General features: G+C 44.0%; 1 protein-coding gene across 1 annotated transcript in view; it reads right to left on the reverse strand.

Annotated features, from left to right (window-relative positions):
• SARNP (SAP domain containing ribonucleoprotein) overlaps nucleotides 1–20,011 on the reverse strand; it is a gene marked incomplete at its 5' end in the record, with an annotated part of 60,288 nt that overhangs the window by 300 nt on the left and 39,977 nt on the right. Inside the window, 1 exon segment of the mRNA NM_001133417.1 lies at nucleotides 2,964–3,053. Within this exon segment, the coding sequence (NP_001126889.1) occupies nucleotides 2,964–3,053 (90 nt within the window).

Raw genomic sequence — 20,011 nt, forward strand, 5'->3', positions numbered from 1 at the left:
GCAAGAAGAAAAAAATTAGACTGAAGACAACAGTTGCCTGGGTTCCTGGCTGCTTTAATCCAAATTCACATGAACTGTCACAAGGCCCGAGAAGGAAGGATGGCCCAGACTTGAGCTTGGTAGCTAGAGACTTCATTCCTGAATCTCTCCAATCCTTTCAGTTATCCAGTAGGAGCTGGAAAGTTTAATGGGTAAGGAGGGTGAGGAGTAAAGAAGGTTATTGGGGGCGAGGGACAGAGAGAAGAACAGTGGTAGAAAATGGGAAGATTCCTGAAGCAAAGAGGGCCACTCAGCCTGAGATCAAGCTAGCCTGGAAACAATGGGCTCTTAACAGGCTGGGGAAAGTCTTCCAGTTAATGGGGAGACGGAAGATTTCAGAGGATAAAGGATTAACCAATGCTATTCATAGAGGTGAAGGAGATGCCCTTCTGAGCAGTCAGGCCCAGAGAGTAGCTATTCCTTAGGACTCCAACTCACAAAAAAGGCATATAAATCTTTGATGCCAACAGAACGAATAGGGAGTGAGTGGTATGTGGGTGAGTCCCTATCACAGATCTCTTAAAGGAGACAGCAACACTGGAGAGGACACAAAATGGTGAGGGAAGACTTCTGGTTCTGGAAGTGACTCACAGAACAGCACCAAGTCCTTCATGGGCACTCCCAACCACTGCCCCTCGCAGAATACAAACTACTCTGGCTTTTTTCTAGTGAAGAGTGTTAGCTGATCTGACTCTAAAATTTTCAGGGTTTAATTTACAAGACTGACTCTGATACTTATTCATGAAGAAGCTTTTCATAGGCCAGGTGCAGTGGCTCACGCCTGTATCCCAGGACTTTGGGAGGCCGAGGCAGGCAGATCATGAGGTCAGGAGTTCAAGACCAGCCTGACCAACACGGTAAAACCCCGTCTCTACTAAAAACACAAAAATTAGCCAGGTGTGGTGGTGCACACCCGTAATCCCAGGTACTCAGGAGGCTGAGGCAGAAGAATCACTTGAACCCGGGAGGCGGAGGTTGCAGTGAGCTGAGATCGCACCACTGCCCTCCAGCCTGGACGACAGAGCGAGACTCCATCTCAAAAAAAAAAAAGAAGCTTTTCATAAAGCATCATCCTGTTGGTACTGTCCTCAAGATAGTAAGTTCTTGCCAGATATGGCTGTTTAAGGCCTTCCACCATGAATGTAAGCTTCCTGAGGCCTCCCCAGAAGCCAAGCAGATGCCAGCACCATGATTCCCATAAAGCCTGCAGAACTGTAAGCCAATTAAGCCTCTTTTCTTCATAAGTTACCTAGTCTCATGTATTTCTCCTTTACAGCAATGCAAAAACAGCCTAATATACTTTTTTTTTTTTTTTTTTTTTTTGAGACGGTCTTGCTCTGTTGCCCAGGCTGGAGTACAGTGGTGCCATCTGGGCTCACTACAACCTCCACCTCAGCCTCTGGAGTAGCTGGGACTACAGGCACATGCCACCACACTCAGCTAATTTATTTTAAACTTTTAGTAGAGATGAGGTCTCACTATGTTGCCCAGGCTGGTCTCCAACTCCTGACCTCAAGTGATCCTCCCACATTGCTCTCCTGAAATGCTGGGATTCTTTCATTTTGAGAAACTATCTGTAAACAAAGTGACAAGAACAGGAAGTCTCATTTGAGTCCACTGTCCTTTTTCAGAAATGAGTTAGGCACAACCAGTTCTTATTAAATATTTTAAAACTATCCCTTTTTATACAGAATCGTTTCATTCTTTAAATAAAACTTTGAGGTAGGTATATTACCTCCACTTCCTAGATGATGAAACTGAGGCTCAGGAAGTACTGTAACTTACTAATACCAAGTGGCAAAGCCTTTTTCTTTTCTTTTCTTTCTTTTTTTTTTTTTTTTTTTGAGAGCAAGTCTCACTCTGTAGCCCATGCTGGAGTGGCGTGATCTTGGCTCACCACAACCTCTGCCTCCCGGTTTCAAGAGATTCTCATGCCTCGGTTTCCAGAGTAGCTGGGATTACAGGCACATGCCACTGCACCCGGCTAATTTTTTGTATTTTTAGTAGAGACGGGGTTTCACCATGTTGGCCAGGCTGATCTTGAACTCTCGACCTCAGGTAATCTGCCTGCCTTAGCCTCCCAAAGGGCTAGGATTACAGGCGTGAGCCACCGTGCCCGGCCGCCTTTTTCTTTTTTGAGACAGGGTCTCACTCTATTGCCCAGGCTGGAGTACAGTGGCGCCATCCAGGTTCACTGCAGCCTTGACCTCCTGGGCTTAAGTGATCCTCCCATCTCAGCCTTCTGAGTAGCTGGGACTATAGGTGTGTGCCACCACACCTAGCTAATTTTTGTATTTTTAGTAGAGACAGGGTTTCTCCATGTTGCCCAGGCTGGTCTCGAACTCCTGGGCTCAAGAGATCTGCCTGCCTCAGCCTCCCAAAGTGCTAAGATTACAGGCATGAGCCACCACACCCAGCCCAGAGCCAATTTTAGAATCCAAGCCTACCTGATTCCAAACATTATACTCTTTGCCACTAGTCTAACAGACTCTAACACTGAATTAAGTATATTGATGGAATTCAGTGTTGCCACTTCATCCAGAAAAAAAGTTATCAAGAAAAAAGCAAAATATCTGGGCACTTAAGAAGTAGGTGGGTGGCCAGACATAGTGGCTCATGCCTATAATAATCCCAGCAATTTGGGAGCTGAGTGCAGAGGATCGCTTGAGCCCAGGAGTTTGAGACCAGCCTGAGCAACAGAATGAGACCCCATCTCTACTTAAATAAATCAATAATTACGAAGTAGGTGGGAAAACAGTGTTTCTCTACTCAGTTTATTCACTCTCACTTCCTGGGCAACAGAGACCCCAACTCGACTTAAATAAGTAAATAAATAAATAGGTGGGGAAACAATATTTCTCCATTCAGTTTATTCACTCTAATTTCCCTTCAAGGTCTATGAAGCGTTCCAGGTATACTTTTACCTCTGTATCCTCTGTGGTTCCAGTTCCAGCTGAACTTGTGACAATCCCAAATCGCTCCTTCCTCTTTTTCAGTTTCTCATCATCTTCAGACTGTTCAAGGACAAAGGAAAGAGTTGAAACAAACTAGCCTCCATTCACCAAGTAAATGGGAATGAAATGATAACTTACTGGTCACAAGGTGCTAACCAACCTTGTGCCAAGAACTAAGGATCACATAAAGAGATAAGATACATAAGAAACTGAATAAGCTAGCATATACTATGTTGTACCTAGCATGACTAAAAACTTAATTTTAGGCAGGGCCTCAATACTCATAAGACAAGTAGGGTAAAGAAACAGTAAGAGGCCGGGCACGGTGGCTCACACCTGTAATCCCAGCACTTTGGGAGGCTGAGGCAGGTGGATCAGGCAGTCAGGAGTTCAACATCAGCCTGGCCAAGATGATGAAACCCCATTTCTACTAAAAATACAAAAAAATTAGCCAGGTGTGGTGGCGGGCGCCTGTAATCCCAGCTGCTAGGGAGGCTGAGGCAGAGAACTGCTTGAACCTGGGAGGCAGAAGTTGCATTGAGCTGAGATTGCACCACTACACTCCAGCCTGGGTGACAGAGTGAGACTCCGTCTCAAAAAAAATAAATAAATAAACAGTAACAAACACCCATAAAACAAATTTCTATGCTCAATTTTGGCAGTTGAGGGATATGGAAAACTGAGGTTTCACTGAATAACACCCCAAGTTACACCTAGTAACACCTAGTTAGAAGGTACCCAAACTACTTGTTGAACAATGCTTACACGTTACCAAGGAAATTGCGAAAGGGGAAGAGGGCCAGAGTGGTATTTCTGAAAACTCATTTGCTTCAAACACCCAGCAAAGCCATAGAAGGCTCTGAATAGTTTGAAATGATTCTTAAAACAGGTGAATCAAGGTGACAGCCATGGTCAACTCTCTAAGAGAGATGCTGTGGACATTTTCCAAGCATCTGTGAAACTCATGATGTCTGCCTGGGAATGAGAGAATATTTCAGTTTACCATGAGTTGGAGCTGGCCATTATCCTAGGTGTTTTGTATCATTCATGTCCAACACTGCTCAGTATAAGAATCTATATATTTTCCTATCAGAACCTAAACCCTACCACTTTATTTAGCCCACTTTAACAGTTATTTTCTCTTTCTCCACCTCCCCCTCACATCTTATCACCAGTCATCAGAAGCTCAGCCTCAGGATTAGAAAACATCTGAAATCAGGTAGGCTCCTCGGGTGTCTTTCCCCCAGGAAGGATTTTCTAAAACTTGGCACATATATAAAAAGATCTCATTCTCTCATAATCTCAAGAGACCCTCTACTCCCTAGAGATGTACCCATCCTCACTAAACAGCAGGACAGTTTCTTTGACTTTATTTACATAAGTTAACCCAACAGAAGGACAGATCAGCAAGAGTTCAAACAAGGGCATGGTGGCTCACACCTGTAATTCCAGCACTTTGGGAGGCCAAGGCAGGCAGATCACTTGAGGTCAGGAGTGGAGACCAGCCTGGCCAACATGGTGAAACCCGTCTTTACTAAACATACAAAAATTGGCCAAGTATGGCCACAGGTGCCTGTAATCCCAGCTACTTGGGAGGCTGAGGCACGAAAATAGCTTAAACCCAGGAGGTGGAGGTTACAGTGAGCTGAGATCATGCCATTGCAGTCCAGCCTGGGTGACAGAGCGGGACTCCATCTCAAAAGAGTTCAAACAATCTATTTTTTTTTTTTTTTTTTTTTTTTTTTGAGACAGAGTCTTACTTCGTTACCTAGGCTGGAGTGTAGTGGCACAATCTCAGCTCACTGCAACCTGTGCCTCCCAAGTAGCTGGACTACAGGCATGTGCCACCACGCCCGGTCAATTTTGTATTTTTAGTAGAGACGGGGTTTCTCCATGTTGGTCAGGCTGGTCTCGAACTCCCAACCTCAGGTGATCCGCCCACCTTGGCCTCCCAAAGTACTGGGACTACAGGTGTGAGCCACTGCGCCCGGCCTCAAACAAACTTTTAAAGAATGTCTGTGTGGTGCTTCTGAGCTGGATTTGTTTTTAAACCCCAAGGAAATTATATTCCTACAGTCTATAGGCAGGCTGTGTCTCTGGGTGTCCCAAAACTACAAGGTCAAAAGCAAAGGTAACAAAAAGACCTACAGAAATACAGAAATTTTTCAATGCCTCTACTCTCAACCCCAACCAAAGAGTTGCCTTTGTCCCTGTGGCCACAGCAGCCACCTGTACAAATCAAAAGCAGGGCAACTATCCAGCTTTCTGTGCTCAATGTAACTAGTCCACCTGTCTGAACACAGCACGCAGGAGTACTGTCTTGGTCTTTAACTCTTTCAGCTTGAGAAAGATGTCCATTTTCTCCTTTTGCTGCACCTGCTTTCTAGTGCCTAGGAAGGGACCTAAGAAAGAATGATGCTTACAAAGCAATTAAGAATCCTATACAAGTTATCATTTAATCAGTTTATTACTAGAATAAACTACTGCCTACACAGTTTTTCTGCCTTTCTCATTATGACCACCAGCAAATCCATAGCGGGTACCTCATTAATGTACTCTGAACTATTGTAAAAACATTAAGCCAGGTTCAAAGAAAAAAATAAGTATTCTTGTCCTTAATAATAATAAATTAAAATAATAACATTATAGCCATGAACATTTGAGTGCTTAGTATGTGCCAGGTACTGTGTGCAGTTCTTTACATGCAATATCTCATTTACTACTTTTTTTTTTTTTCCCCGAGACAGAGTCTCGCTCTGTCGCCCAGGCTGGAGTGCAGTGGTGCCATCTTGGCTCAATGCAACCTCCACCTTCCAGGTTCAAGCGATTCTCCCACCTCAGCCTCCTGAGTAGCTGCAACTACAGGCACACGCCACCACGCCTGGCTAATTTTTGTATTTTTAGTAGAGATGGGGTTTCACCACGTTAGCCAAACTGGTCTCGAACTCCTGACCTCAGGTGATCTGCCTACTTCGGCTTCCCAAAGTGTTGGGATTACAGGCGTGAGCCACTGCATCCAGGCTCATTTACTACTTTATTTTAATTTTTGCAGAGAGGGGGGTCTCACTATGTTTCCCAGGCTAGTCTTGAACTCCTGGGCTCAATCAATCCTCTTGCCTCAGCCTCCCAAAGTACTGGGATTACAGGTGTGAACCACTGTACCTGGCATCATTTACTTCTTATAATAATCCTATGGAGTAGGCACTGCAATTAAATTCATTTCATAGATAGGAAAATTTAGTCTTGGAGAGATTAAGTGACTCGCCCAAAATTTCACAAATAATACGAGGACTGGAATCCAGGACATTTTACTCAGGAATCCACTTTCTTAGCTTTACCACCTTATCAAGGTATCTCACTTAAGTATTTCTTTGGAAGAACAGTAGGACAATTAAGAGCTTAATTCCCAAGGAGGAAGGATCACCAGAACCCTTAGCTAAAAAAACTTGTAAATTTTAATCACATCACTCAAATAATCAGGTCAAGAATACTAGGACCCCTTCTTCTATCGTACCATATACCTACAATTTATAAGTAACAGCATCTAGGGAAAGAGCTCCAGTTAGTAATCTTGTACTAATGTTTTTCTCAGCTAAATCTGTTTCTAATTTTGCTTAATTGGCTATTCCATTTGTTGAGATGTAATAAAAGAATAACGGGCTGGGAGCAGTGGCTCACACCTGTAATCCCACCACTTTGAGAAAATCCCAGGAAGGATTTTCTAAAATCACCTGAGGTCGGGAGTTCGAGACCAGCCTGACCAACATGGAGACACTCTGTCTCTACTAAAAATACAAAATTAGCCGGGCGTGGTGGCGCATGCCTGTAATCCCAGCTACTTGGGAGGCTGAGGCAGGAGAAGCGCTTGAACCCGGGAGGCGGAGGTTGTGGTGAGCCGAGATCTCGCCATTGCACTCCAGCCTGGGCAACAAGAGCGAAACTGCATCTCAAAAAAAAAAGAAAAAGAATAAGGCTGGGTGCAGTGGCTCACACCTGTAATCCCAGCACTTTGGGAGGCCGAGGCGGGCAGATCACAAGGTCAAGATATAGAGACCATCCTGGCCAACATGGTGAAACCCCATCTCTATTAAAAAAATACAAAAATTAGCTGGGTGTGGTGGCGAGTAGTATTCCCTACTCGGGAAGCTGAGGCAGGAGAATCACTTGAACCTGGGAGGCAGAGGCTGCAGGGAGCCAAGATCACGCCACTGCACTCCAGCCTGGCGACGGAGCCAGACTCCATCTCACAAAAAAAAAAAAAAAAAAAAAAAGAATAAGGAAGATTTCCAACAAACACCACATTTTTTACTAACAAAGTCAAGGGGGAAAGTTTTCTTGACTACTACCACTAAGATAAAGTGAATATAGAATATAAATGGGGATTTCAAGTTGAGAACCTCTAGAATGTTCTAGTTGATATATCTTCACTAAGTCTCCTGGCCAAGTAGGAAACAGTTTTCAGGAAAATAAATGGAGCCTGTCTTCTTGTGGAGAGGGAAGACTAGACCACTATCTTGTTAAACTACCATTATAAACTTTTTTTCCATTCAATTTAGCACTAGCAGTACTTCAGCAAGTTCAAATCACAGAGGAGATAAGACTTTTGAAACCTAGACATTATATAAGCACAAACCCTGAGGCCAAGCCCTCCCCCAACGTATGTCCACTTGGAATGTGCAGGCCAGTTTTGCTCCTCCTGGTTCTTTATTTGGCTATATCCTCAAATGGGGAGTCTGATTTCTCCATTAGCCACCTGCCTCGCTCCCCACCTTTTTTAGAGACAGGGCCTCACTCTGTTGCCATGCTGTTGTGCAGTAGCATGATCATGGCTCATTGTAATGCTGAATCCTAGGCTCAAGTAATCCTCCAACCTTAGCCTCCTCAGTAGCTAAGAACTAAAGGTATGTGCCGTGCCTGGCTAATTTTTTTTTTTTTTTTTTTAATAGAGACAGGGTCTTGCTATGTTGCCTAGGCTGGTTTCAAACTCCCGGACTCAAGCAATCCTTTCACCTCGCCTCCCAAAGTGCTGGGATTACAGGCATGAGCCACCACACTCAGCCTAACTTCCCTTTTAAACAAGATCTTTGGTGCCACTTCAGGAGACACAGGCAGAGCATCTGTTCTAAACCCATCAAGGGGTTCCAGGGGAAAACAACAACAACAACAACATCTTTCCCCCAACCCCCCACAAATAGCCTGCTCTTCCTTCCCCACCCAGCACCCCTCAGCTCCTCTCTTAAAGCCTCTTTCCTCCTTTCCCTGCAAGGAAAGTACACAACTGGGCCCAGTAAATCAACACAGTTCTAATGATCTCTCTCACTTGACCCTTCTAGCGTGACGGTGTCGCATGGAAACAAACGTACAATAAACTTCACTCCATCTTTAGCTCCTTGCTGACAGGTTTTGATTCATGGGATGGTGAAACCCATCTGAGGGAAATTACCTCGATCAAAACGCATGTCTCTCTGCATTCATCAGGCCAATGCTCCCTCAGGCCATGCTCAAGTGCACAAATGGGGTTGTGGCATCTGCAGGCAGCAGTGACCCCTCTAGCTCAGTGTCACATGCATTTGAAAACCTTTCCCTTCTTCATCCCTCCCCCACCACCCTCCCTCAAACCCTCAACTACTAACAAATCTCTTTTTTCTTCCCATGCATACTCCTGTGTGAGGAGAAGTGCTTGAATCTGAAGTGCCCTTATTTCCTGTCAAATCTATACTCCTAAAAACAAACAATTTGCACCCAAAATCAAGAGAAAACTATCCTTACTGGCCAAACACAGGCACTGGATGTTCAGATTAATCCATACATTTCAATTATTCCCTCCTCTTCCTTCTCAAGATTTAAAACACCAAGCCAACCAACTGACAGATGCCAGTAATTTCAGTATATGCAAACCTCGTGGTACCTAATACCTGCCTTGTTTGCTTTCCTTAAGATCTCATTTATAAAAATGAGAAATAATTGTGCAAAAGAGGAGAGAGTACCTATATAAGAACAGAAAGCATAGTCTATATATTCCTTTGGTTTTTTTTGGGGGGGGTGGGGGTTGTTTTTTTGAGACAGTCTCACTCTGTCACCTAGGCTGGAGTGTAGTGGCTCAATGTCAGCTCACTGCAACCTCCACCTCCCAGGCTCAAGGGAGCTTCTTACCTCAGCCTTCCAAGCAGCTGGGACCACAGGCGCAAGCCAACATGCCCAACTAATTTTTGTTTTTTGTAGAGAGAGGGTTTCACCATGTTGCCCAGGCTGGTCTTGAACTCCTAAGCTCAAGCAATCTACCCACCTCTGCCGCCTAGTCTCTGTGTGTGTGTGTATACACACACACACACACACACACACACACACACACACAGAGGAATGAGCCACCATGCCCAGCCCAAGGGTCTATATTTAATAAAACCAAATACCCTTAGTATCATTGTATTTTCCATTGTGGAATACAGTTCCAAACTGAGCCCTTGAAAACAATACCTGGAAGAGAAAAGACAGACATTCAAGCCTGCTCCAAGATACAAATTACACATGTAAAGAGTGCTTTGCACACAGGAACTATAAAAGGTATTCAATAAATGTTAGCTATTACTTTTATTGCCATATTTCTCCTGGTCCTTGAAACAAAGTTTGAGATCACAATCAAAATTTAAGCTAACAATGACATTCATTCTTCTAGATAAGAAGTGAAATCATGGTGGCCTAGTGTGGTGGTTCACACATGCCATCCCAAGCACTTTGGGAGGCTGAGGTGGGAGGATCACTTGAGCCCAGGAGTTCAAGACCAACCTGGGCAACATAGTGAGACCCCATCTCTACCAAAAAAAAAAAAAAAAAAAAAAAAACATTAGCTGGGCATGGTGGTAGACGCCTGTGGTTCCAGCTACTCGAGAGGCTGATGGGGGAGGACTGCCTGAGCCAAGGAGGTTGAGGCTGCAGTGGGCCATTGTCATACCACTGCACTTCAGTCTGGGCAACAGAGTGAGATCTTGTCTCAAAAATATACAAATACAGGCCGGGCACGGTGGCTCACACCTGTAATCCCAGCACTTTGGGAGGCCGAGACAGGTGGATCACGAGGTCAGGAGATCGAGAACATCCTGGCTAACATAGTGAAACCCTGTCTCTACTAAAAATACAAAAAATTAGCCGGGTGTGGTGGCGGGTGCCTGTAGTCCCAGCTACTTGGGAGGTTGAGGCAGGAGAATGGTGTGAACCTGGGAGGCAGAGCTTGCAGTGAGCCGAGATCGTGCCACTGCACGCCAGCCTAGGCAACAGAGCGAGACTCCCTCTCAAAAAAATAAATAAATAAAATAAAAATATATATATATACACACACACACACACACACACACACACACACACACACAAATACAAATAAACAAATAAATAAATGAGCGAAATCACCAAAGGCTGGTAAGAATCAGATCCATTACCAAAGCAACAAGAAAACTCCCTTTAGCTGCCAAGAACAATGAGTATATATTTGGACAGATGACTAAGGGTTAAAATTTGGGTTGTGGAAGAACAGTTACTGGACAAAATCAGTCTTCTCCACAAAGTCCTATTAACCATCTCCCTCCCTCCCTCCCTCGCCCTCTCTATTTATTTATTTATTTATTTAGAGACAAGAGTCTTACTCTGTCACCAGGCTGGAGTGCAAAGGCATGACATTGGCTCACTGCAACCTCCGCCTCCTGGGTTCAGGCGATTCTCCTGCCCCAGCCTCCCGAGTAGCTGGGATTACAGGTGCCCGCCACCACGCCCAGCTAATTTTTTTTTTTATTTTTAGTAGAGATAGGGTTTCTCCATGTTGGCCTGGCTGGTCTCGAACTCCTGACCTCAGGTGATCCGCCCACCTCAGCCTCCCACAGTGCTGGGATTACAGGCATGAGCCACCGTGCCCAGCCCTCTTATTTATTTTTTTGAGACTGAGTCCCACTCCATTGCCCAGGCTGGAGTGTAGTGGTGCGATCTCGGCTCACTGCAACCCCCACCTCCCAGGTTCATGAGATTCTCCTGCCTCAGCCTCTGGAGTAGCTGGGATTACAGGTGCCCACCACCACCACATCAGGCTAATTTTTGTATTTTTAGTAGAGACAGGGTTTCACCAAGTCAGCCAGGCTGGTCTCGAACTCCTGACCTCAGGTGATCCACCCACCGCAGCCTCCCAAAGTGCTGGGATTACAGGCGTGAGCTACCACGTCCAGCCTCTTTCTTTTTTTTTGAGACAAAGTCTCATTCTGTTGCCCAGGCTGGAGTGCAATGGCACGATCTCGGCTCACTGCAATCTCCGTCTCCTGGGTTTAAGCGATTCTCCTGTCTCAGCCTCTCAAATAGCTGGGATTACAGGCGTAAGCCTGATGCCCAGCTAATTTTTTGTATTTTTAGTAGAGATGGGGTTTCACCATGTTGGCCAGGCTGGTCTTGAACTCCTGACCTCAAGTGATCCGCCTGCCTCAGCCTCCCAAAGTGCTGGGATTACAGGTGTAAGCCACCATGCCAGGCCAAACTATCTTCTCTTTCTCAGACCTTGAAAATCTGGGCTGCTAGGCTTTGCTGATTTCATAAACCCTAATAATTTACGACTAACAATAAAAGATATCTATTTAAGGTAATATATGAGGGGACTGGGCAAGGATCTAACCTCTATCTATGTAGATCCAATCCCAGGTTCTCTAAAGGCCCCTGAGGAATCTCTTTCACTGAATTATGTGACATCAGGTTCAATCAACATTTTCAATAGCATTGTAGCCATAAAATTAATTAATTCATTCACTAGTCAAATGAGTATCTACTTTGGGTCAGGTACTGGGAATACAGAGACCAATAAGATAAAGTTAAGGAATAAGAACCTTAACTTCACGAGGCTTACGAATTCACCAAGTTACTATAAAAGTGTATACTACTGTTTTTTACATAACTGCATTATGAGGACTCATAAGGAAAATTTTCTTTCTAGCTCTCAGATCCAAAAGAGTTATGCTTTTCTTGGGCAACTTGCTAGTTTTTTACCTTCTGAATCCTGTGAATCACCATAAACAGTGCAACTGTGCTTTCCTTTTCTACTGGCTGCCATAAAGTTTGGAGCCAAATGTGTGGCCTGTCTTTAGCAAGTGATTTTGAACATACAAATGGTCTCCAACTTATGATGCTTTGCCTTAAGATTTTTCAACTTTACAGTGGTGAACGATGCATGCTTAGTAGAAACTATACTTGACGTATCCATACAACCATTCTGTTCACTTTCAGTATTCAATAAGTTACATGAGATACTCAACACTTTATTACAAAATAGGCTTTGTGTTAGATGATTTTGCCCAACTGTAGACTAATGTAAGTGTTCTGGGATTTTTAAGGTCAACTAGCTAAGCTATGATGTTCAGAAGGTTAGGTGTATTAAATGCATTTTTGACTTAAGACAGGTTTTTATCAGGACATAATCCCCATTGTAAGGTGAGGAGTATCTGTGTTTCTATTAGAAGAGAGAGGCCAGAAGTATTGAAGTGAGAGAGAAACATGAAATCCAGAGATGAAAAGCAAACACACAGAAACAGAGATAGGAATTTAGAAAGCAAGATGAAGTGTAGTTAGTTACAGGGTTGCTGCTGGTCCCTTAAGAACGTACTCCTCTATAAACATAATGGAATTTATTTTAAAATACTCAATGTCCTGAGAAGAAAAAAGAGAGGGGAAAGAGTTATCAGGTTATAACTATATATATATATTTTTTTTTTTTTTTGAGACGGAGTCTCGCTCTGTCGCCCAGGCTGGAGTGCAGTGGCGCGATCTCAGCTCACTGCAAGCTCTGCCTCCTGGGTTCAGGCCATTCTCCTGCCTCAGCCTCTGGAGTAGCTGGGACTTACAGGCACCCACCACCACGCCCAGCTAGTTTTTTTTTTTGTATTTTTAGTAGAGACGGGGTTACACCATGTTAGCCAGGATGGTCCCGATCTCCTGACATCATGATCCGCCCACCTCGGCCTCCCAAAGTGCTGCAATTACAGGCACAAGCCACCACGCCCAGCCTATAACTAGAAATTTTAAATTAAGGGTTCTTAGCAATGATTTCCATGGCATATATACTGTAGCCAGGAAGTAAGTTGCAAAAGGAAGATCAGATGCAACAACTGGCAGCTGAATACCACAGATATTTTCTAAAGTGTCTCTTCCCTTTTTACAGCAGAGTACCATTACTATGTCTACCCAAAATGGAGTTCTAACTCTATTTTCTAAACCCAACCTGTGTCTTCAAGATATAAATTCATGAGAACATTTTTCGAAACTTACTAATTTTATCCTAAATACAATAAAGAATACTGCTCCTTGCTTGTGTGCCATGGCTGTTTACTCTGCCAAAAGGGGTCCAATTTGATGTAATTAGCACCCCATGGGTTGTGTGTTGAAGGCATTCACCTTCTTCAATCTTTTTTTTTTTTTTTTTTTTGACAGAGTTTCGCTCTTGTTGCCCAAGCTGGAGTGTGCAATGATGCAATCTCGGCTCACTGCAACCTCTGCTTCCCGGGTTCAAGTGATTCTCCTGCCTCAGCCTCCCGAATAGCTAGGATTACAGGTGCATGCCACCACGACTGTTTTTTTTTTTTTTTTTTTTGGTATTTTTAGTAGAAACAGGGTTTCACCGTGTTAGCCAGGCTGGTCTCGAACTCCTGACCTCAGGTGATCCGCCCACCTCGGCCTCCCAAAGTGCTGGGATTGCAGGTGTGAGCCACTGCGCCCGGCCCACCTTCTTCAATCTTATTACCAGTGCCACTCCGGATCATATAAAAAGAAACTAGGAGAAACAAAGCAAAGTGTAACCCAAGCATCATTAAGAATTTGAACTCAGTAATTCCCAAGAACACAAAGCATGAATACTTTCACTAGATTCAAATAAGAAACATCGTTATTCTCTGCGACCAAAAGAATTAACCAAGCCAGGCACTGTTCCCAGTCAAGTGTAACAAGCTCACTCACTTATCATCCCTCCTTATACCATGTGTGAGAAGCAGAAATTCCGATCTAAAGAGTCCAGTCAGAAAAATCCTTAGAAGCAGAAAGAAGCATTTCAGAGGAGCTCAGGTACTGCTATTATATTCCCCCTCAGAAGTCTTTTCCCTAGAGTGATGGAAGAGAGGCTGACAGAGCTAAGATGTCATATTTCACAAAAATAACAAATAACTGCCCCCCTTTGTAAATGAGTTACCATACTAAGATGTTAATAGTTCTCAGGTCAGTCTGATTTCCAAAGGAATGTAAGGTAGCATGGCAAAAAGGAAGAGGGAGCCTTTTGGCCACTTTTCCTGAATCTCAGTGCCACATGACTGATGGCAGGATGAAAAGCAGAGCCTGGGGGCTTTCAGGCGATGGTAGATTAATGATGACATGGCCTTGACTTTCCAGAGGTAAAGGTTATGAAACACTCCAGGGTAAGCGAGCTTCCAATTTCATACTCTCAGGATGAATGACAGCAACTGATGGTTATTCTCTCAGAAACACTTGGATGCTTAAAAACACAGCTGTCACCTCCCCTGCCCCAGTTTCTGAAACTGTTTATTCCTGAGCCTTTATGCCAGCCAGATGACAGAACACACGGTGGTCCCAAAAATCAATGCACAGAGCTTAAGTAGATGAAGGTGAGAGACCAGACTAGCAGCAAGTACACCGCCTTAGCAAATAATATGGTAGAGACACTCCAACACTATCCACACACATACACATAACACACCTACCCAATATAACCATCTTAACCTACTCTCAATAATCTCTTTCAAGTGTGAGATCAGTATCAACTTTCTAGGGCTGGTAGGGTGCTAGGAACTTTAAAGTTACACGACAATTAGAGAACACCAGGAATTGCATCTCCTCTCTTCACAGGATTTGAAGCCCAAGAACAGAGTCAGCTCAGAACCACTCACTCACTAGGTTCTACCACTTTTTCTTTCTCTTGTCCAAATCAAGGTCTTTCCCCAACCCCCTCTCCTCTTCAACCCCAGATGAGGTCGTTTCAGTCTTGCTCTAGCTGATTGTAGGACAAAGCAAGGCAGGCAGAGGAAAGGAAGGCTTCACACTTCAGACCCCCAGAAATCAAGTTTCTATTAAAAGTCCCCATCTCCCTACTTTAAAAGCCAAGGAGCTGCTGCTTTTAAAGATAAGCGATGCAGAGCCTGGCAGAAATGTCAAGAAGTCAGTAGAGGGAAGCTGAAACTTTTTTTTTTTTGAGACAGAGTTTTGCTCTTTCTGCCCAGGCTGGAGTGCAATGGCACGATCTCAGCTCACCACAACCTTCGCCTCCCACGTTCAAGTGATTCTCCTGCCTCAGCCTCCCAAGTAGCTGGGATTACAGGCACGCACCACCACACCCGGCTAATTTTGTATTTTTTAGTAGAGACAGGGTTTCTCCATGTTGGCCAGGCTGGTCTCTTAACTTCCAACCTCAGGTGATCCGCCTGCCTCGGCCTCCCAAAGTGCTGGGATTACAGGCGTGAGCCACCACGCCCGGCCTGGGAAGCTGAAACTTTTCAGGAGAGGTGAATGCTGTCTTAGCCAAAACATACAGAGAAGGGAGGACAGTTACCTGACGATTCAGAAATTTAGAGTGAGCACTAGGAAAACAGATTATTTTCATCTAAAGTATTTAAAAATGCAGATTTCAGGCCACAACCCAACCTAATAAATCTATATCTCAAAAGGGAAGGCCTACAGAGCTGTATTTTTTAAAGGGTCCCCCGTAACCCTTATGTGCAACCATTATTTGGGGCCAATTTCAAGTAGCTTTGAAAAAATATAGACCAAACAACTTTTTAAAATTTCTCATCAAGTCCAAATAAGACTCTCCCATTCTGCTCCAATTATCTCCTATAAATGCTAAGGGTATTCCAAAGTTTATGCTTCCTACAAAAACTATTTCAGCTGCAGAGATGTGAGGGGTAAAAAAGAGAGATGTGAAAAAATCACAGAGGACTCTAGGTAGCACACCTGTCTTATTGCTCTCCTACAATTCAAATAGAAAAGCAGAGACAATCTTTCATCATAGTTCAATACAGGAAGAACGTGCTAAAACAAGATCAGGGCACACTGCAGTTATGTGGGGAAAAGAGGGAGGCAACTAAGTTGCAGCACACAAAGCCATTTTTTCCTACAGAACTGATACAAAGGAAAAGGAGGAATATCAATAAAGTGGGGGAAAAGGAAAATGGGATTTCTTCTTCTTCTTCTTTTTTTTTTTTTTTGAGACAGAGTTTTGCTCTTGTCGCCCAGGCTGGAGTGCAATGGTGTGATCTCTGCTCACTGCAACCCTCCACCTCCCAGGTTCAAGTGATTCTCCTGCCTCAGCCTCCTGAGTAGCTGGGATTACAGGTGCCCACCACCACACCGGCTAATTTTTGTTACTTTTAGTAGAGACGGGATTTCACCATGTTGGCCAAGCTGGTCTCAAACTCCTGACCTCAAGTGATCCACCCGCCTTGGCCTCCCAAAATGCTGGGATTACAGGCATGAGCCACTGCACCTGGCCCTTTTTTCTTTTTGAGACAGAGTCTCTCGCTCTGTCACCCAGGCTGGAGTGCAGTGGCGCAATCATAGCTCGCTGCAGCCTGGACCTCCCTGGCTCAAGCAATCCTCCCACCTCAGCCTCCCAAGTAGCTGGGACTTCAGGCATGCCACCCCACCCAGCTAATTGTTTATTTTCTTGTAGAGACAAGGTCTCACTATGCTGCACAGGCTGGTCTCAATTCCTGGGCTCAAGTGATCCTCCCACTTTGGCCTCCCAAAGTGTTGGGATTACTTACAGGCATGAGCCACTGTACCACCTTTGTTCATTTCTAACTGCTTCTTCTTTTCAACCACCTCACACCTAAGCATGGGTACGACATGCAAATTCTGTAACTGCCTCCTCTATACCCCAATAAACTCCCTACCAATAATTACTTTCTAATGTCAAGATCAAGGGGCTGGGCATGGTGGCTCATGCCTGTAATCCCAGGACTTTGAGAGGCCTAGGTGGGTGGATCACTTTGAGATCAAGAGTTCAAGACCAGCCTAGCCGACATAGTGAAACCCTGTCTCTACTTAAAAAAAAAAATACAAAAATTAGCCAGGCATGGCGGCATGCACCTGTAATCCCAGCTACTCGGGAGGTTGAGGCAGGAAAACTGATTGAACCCAGGAAGTGGAGGTTGCAGTGGGAGGTTCCACCTTGGGTGACAAGAGCAAAAGCACCCTCAAAATAAATAAATAAAATAAAATGAAGTCCAGATCAAGTATTTCAAATATAATCTCCTTCTCAGTTATACATCTCCCCTGCTAGGGATTTCCAGATTTAATATTTGTTACAAACTCCAAATATACAACACCCTGAAAACACATTTCTATTTGTTTTTTGTTTTGTTTTTTGCAGATGGAGTCTCACTCTATCGCCCAGGCTGGAGTGCAGTGGCGCAATCTTGGCTCACTGCAACCTCCACCTCCCGGGTCTAAGCCATTCTCCTGCCTCATCCTCCCAAATAGCTGGGATTACAGGTGCGTGCCACCACACCCAGCTAATTTTTTTGTATTTTTAGTAGAGATGGGGTTTCACTGTGTTAGCCAGGATGGTCTCCATCTCCTGACCTCGTGATCCGCCTGCCTCGGCCTCCCAAAGCGCTGGGATTACAGGTGCGAGCTACCACGCCCAGCCACACATTTCTATTTCTTTCCTAAGAATCTGCTCTGGGAGTTAAAAGGTTAAAATTAAAAAAAACAAAACAAAACAAAAAAAAAAAAACCATGAAAAAAAGATGGACAAGCATGGTGGCTCACGCCTGTAATCCCAGCACTTTAGGAGGCCGAGGTGGATGGATCACCCAAAGTCAGGAGTTCGACACCAGCCTGGCCAACATGGTGAAACCCGGCCTCTACCGAAGATACAAAAATTAGCCGGGCGTGGTGGTGCATACTTGTAGTCCCAGCTACTCAGGAGGCTGAGGCAGGAGAATTGTTTGAACCCAGGAGGCAGAGACTGCAGTGAGCTGGGATCGCGCTACTGCACTCCAGCCTGGGAAACAGAGCGAGACTCTGTCTCAAAAAAAAAAAAAAAAAAACTATGAAAAAAAGAGTAGCAAAGGAAGGGGAGAGGAAGAAAGGAGTTAAAATTTTCTAGATCTTAACAAGGGACTTCATATTATATTAAAAATGGGGTCTTTGCTAATTTACAAACATCACCAACTATTCCCCTTAAAATATCTCCAATTTGATGTCCTGCCTCGTCCCCACCTCCATCTCCAAAATACTATGGGATCTCACCTTCTTCAGCTATCAGTCATGAAGAGAAACCCTGCTATTTTGGTGAGTACATAAAAAAATGAACTATCCCATAATTGTTCAATCTTATTTTAACTGAACCCACATATATAAGCCTCTCAAGTATTAACATACATTCTAAACATTCCCATTCTCCCATTGCTCTCACAACATGAGGAGCCTTTAACCAAAATTTCCTATCAAAAAAATTAATCACATACACATATACCAAAAAATTCCTTCCCCAACACTACTTTATTTCCTCCCATACAGACTTTGAAGGATATACAGTTGTCCCTCAGTATCCAAGAAGCACTGGTTCAAGGACCACCCCTGCCCCCACCTGCAGATACCAAAATCTGCGGGTGCTCAAGTCCCTTATATAAAATGACATAAGGCTAAGTGCAGTGGCTTCCATCTGCAATCCAAGCACTTTGAGAGGCAAGAGGACTGCTTGAGCCCAGGAGTTTGAGACCAGCCTGGGCAAAATAGGGAGACCCCTGTCTCTGCAAAATAAAATTAGCCGGGCATGGTGGTGCATGCCTGTGGTCCCAGCTACTTGTGGGGGATGAGGTGGGATTACTTGAGCCTAGGAGGTGGAGGCTGCAGTGAGCCATGATCTGGGACACAGCACTCTATAGGAGAGTGAGACCACATCTTTAAAAACAAAACAAAACAAAAAAATAGAATAGTATTTGCATATAACCTATGCTCATCCGCCTACATACTTTAAATCATCTCTAGAGTACTTATCTATAAATAGTTGTTATACGATACTGCTTCATTTGTATTATTTTTTATTGTTGTATTTTTCCCCCCAAATGCTTTTGATCCACAGATGTGGAACCCGTGGATACAGAGGGCTGAGTATACGTGGATTCAGAGAGCTCATATTTCACCACAGCTGGGGAGAGTATCTGGGAGTGTGGACAGACACTGCTTCACTTAGAAAGGCCAGGCCAACTATCTATCACCCTAAAATTAGATATACAACCGGATATAATGTAATTTTTAAAATTATTTACCTTATGTACTAAGAGTGGTACTTTCAAAAGAAAAAAGAAAAAACTCTTACCCAGAGAATAAGCCCATCTCAAGAACCAGGCTGGCAAAAACAACTGAACATACTGAAAAGTTAAACAGGCTTAACAGAATCCAGCACTCTTCTCCCTTTCAGGCTGTGTTTACTCTCGTGGCAAAGACGAGCAGAGGGCCAGAGAGAGGCACAAAACTTGTTTTTTATCAAAGTCATCAGTTCTGACATGTTAGACAAAGGAATGCAAAGACATTATGGAGGGGGTATTGACCAGGGGAAATAGAAAAGAGTTTTTTCTTACTATAAATTTCTTTACCTGAAGTTCTTCAGGTGCAAATTCAATGAATGAAATCAGAGAGAAATACATAAAATTAAAAGGTACAAGAGCTAATGATCTCAGCCATGCACCTTTAGGGAAGTCTAAACATCTAACAGAACTTTCCCAAATACCTAGTTTACAGTAAATATAGGGCAAGGCACCAGCCATGAATGCTGACATAGCATCAAAAATTTCACCTTGTTTCCCTAAATTTTAAAAACTTTTCCTTTTTTTTTTATTTTTTTTTTATTTTGAGATGGAGTCTCGCTCTGTCGCCCAGGCTGGAGTGCAGTGGCACCATCTAGGCTCACTGCAACCTCTGCCTCCCAGGTTCAAGCGATTCTCCTGCCTCAGCCTCCCGAGTAGCTGGGACTACAGGCGCATGCCACCACA

Source organism: Pongo abelii, chromosome 10 (assembly GCF_028885655.2).
Source record: "Pongo abelii isolate AG06213 chromosome 10, NHGRI_mPonAbe1-v2.0_pri, whole genome shotgun sequence".
NCBI lineage: Eukaryota > Metazoa > Chordata > Mammalia > Primates > Hominidae > Pongo > Pongo abelii.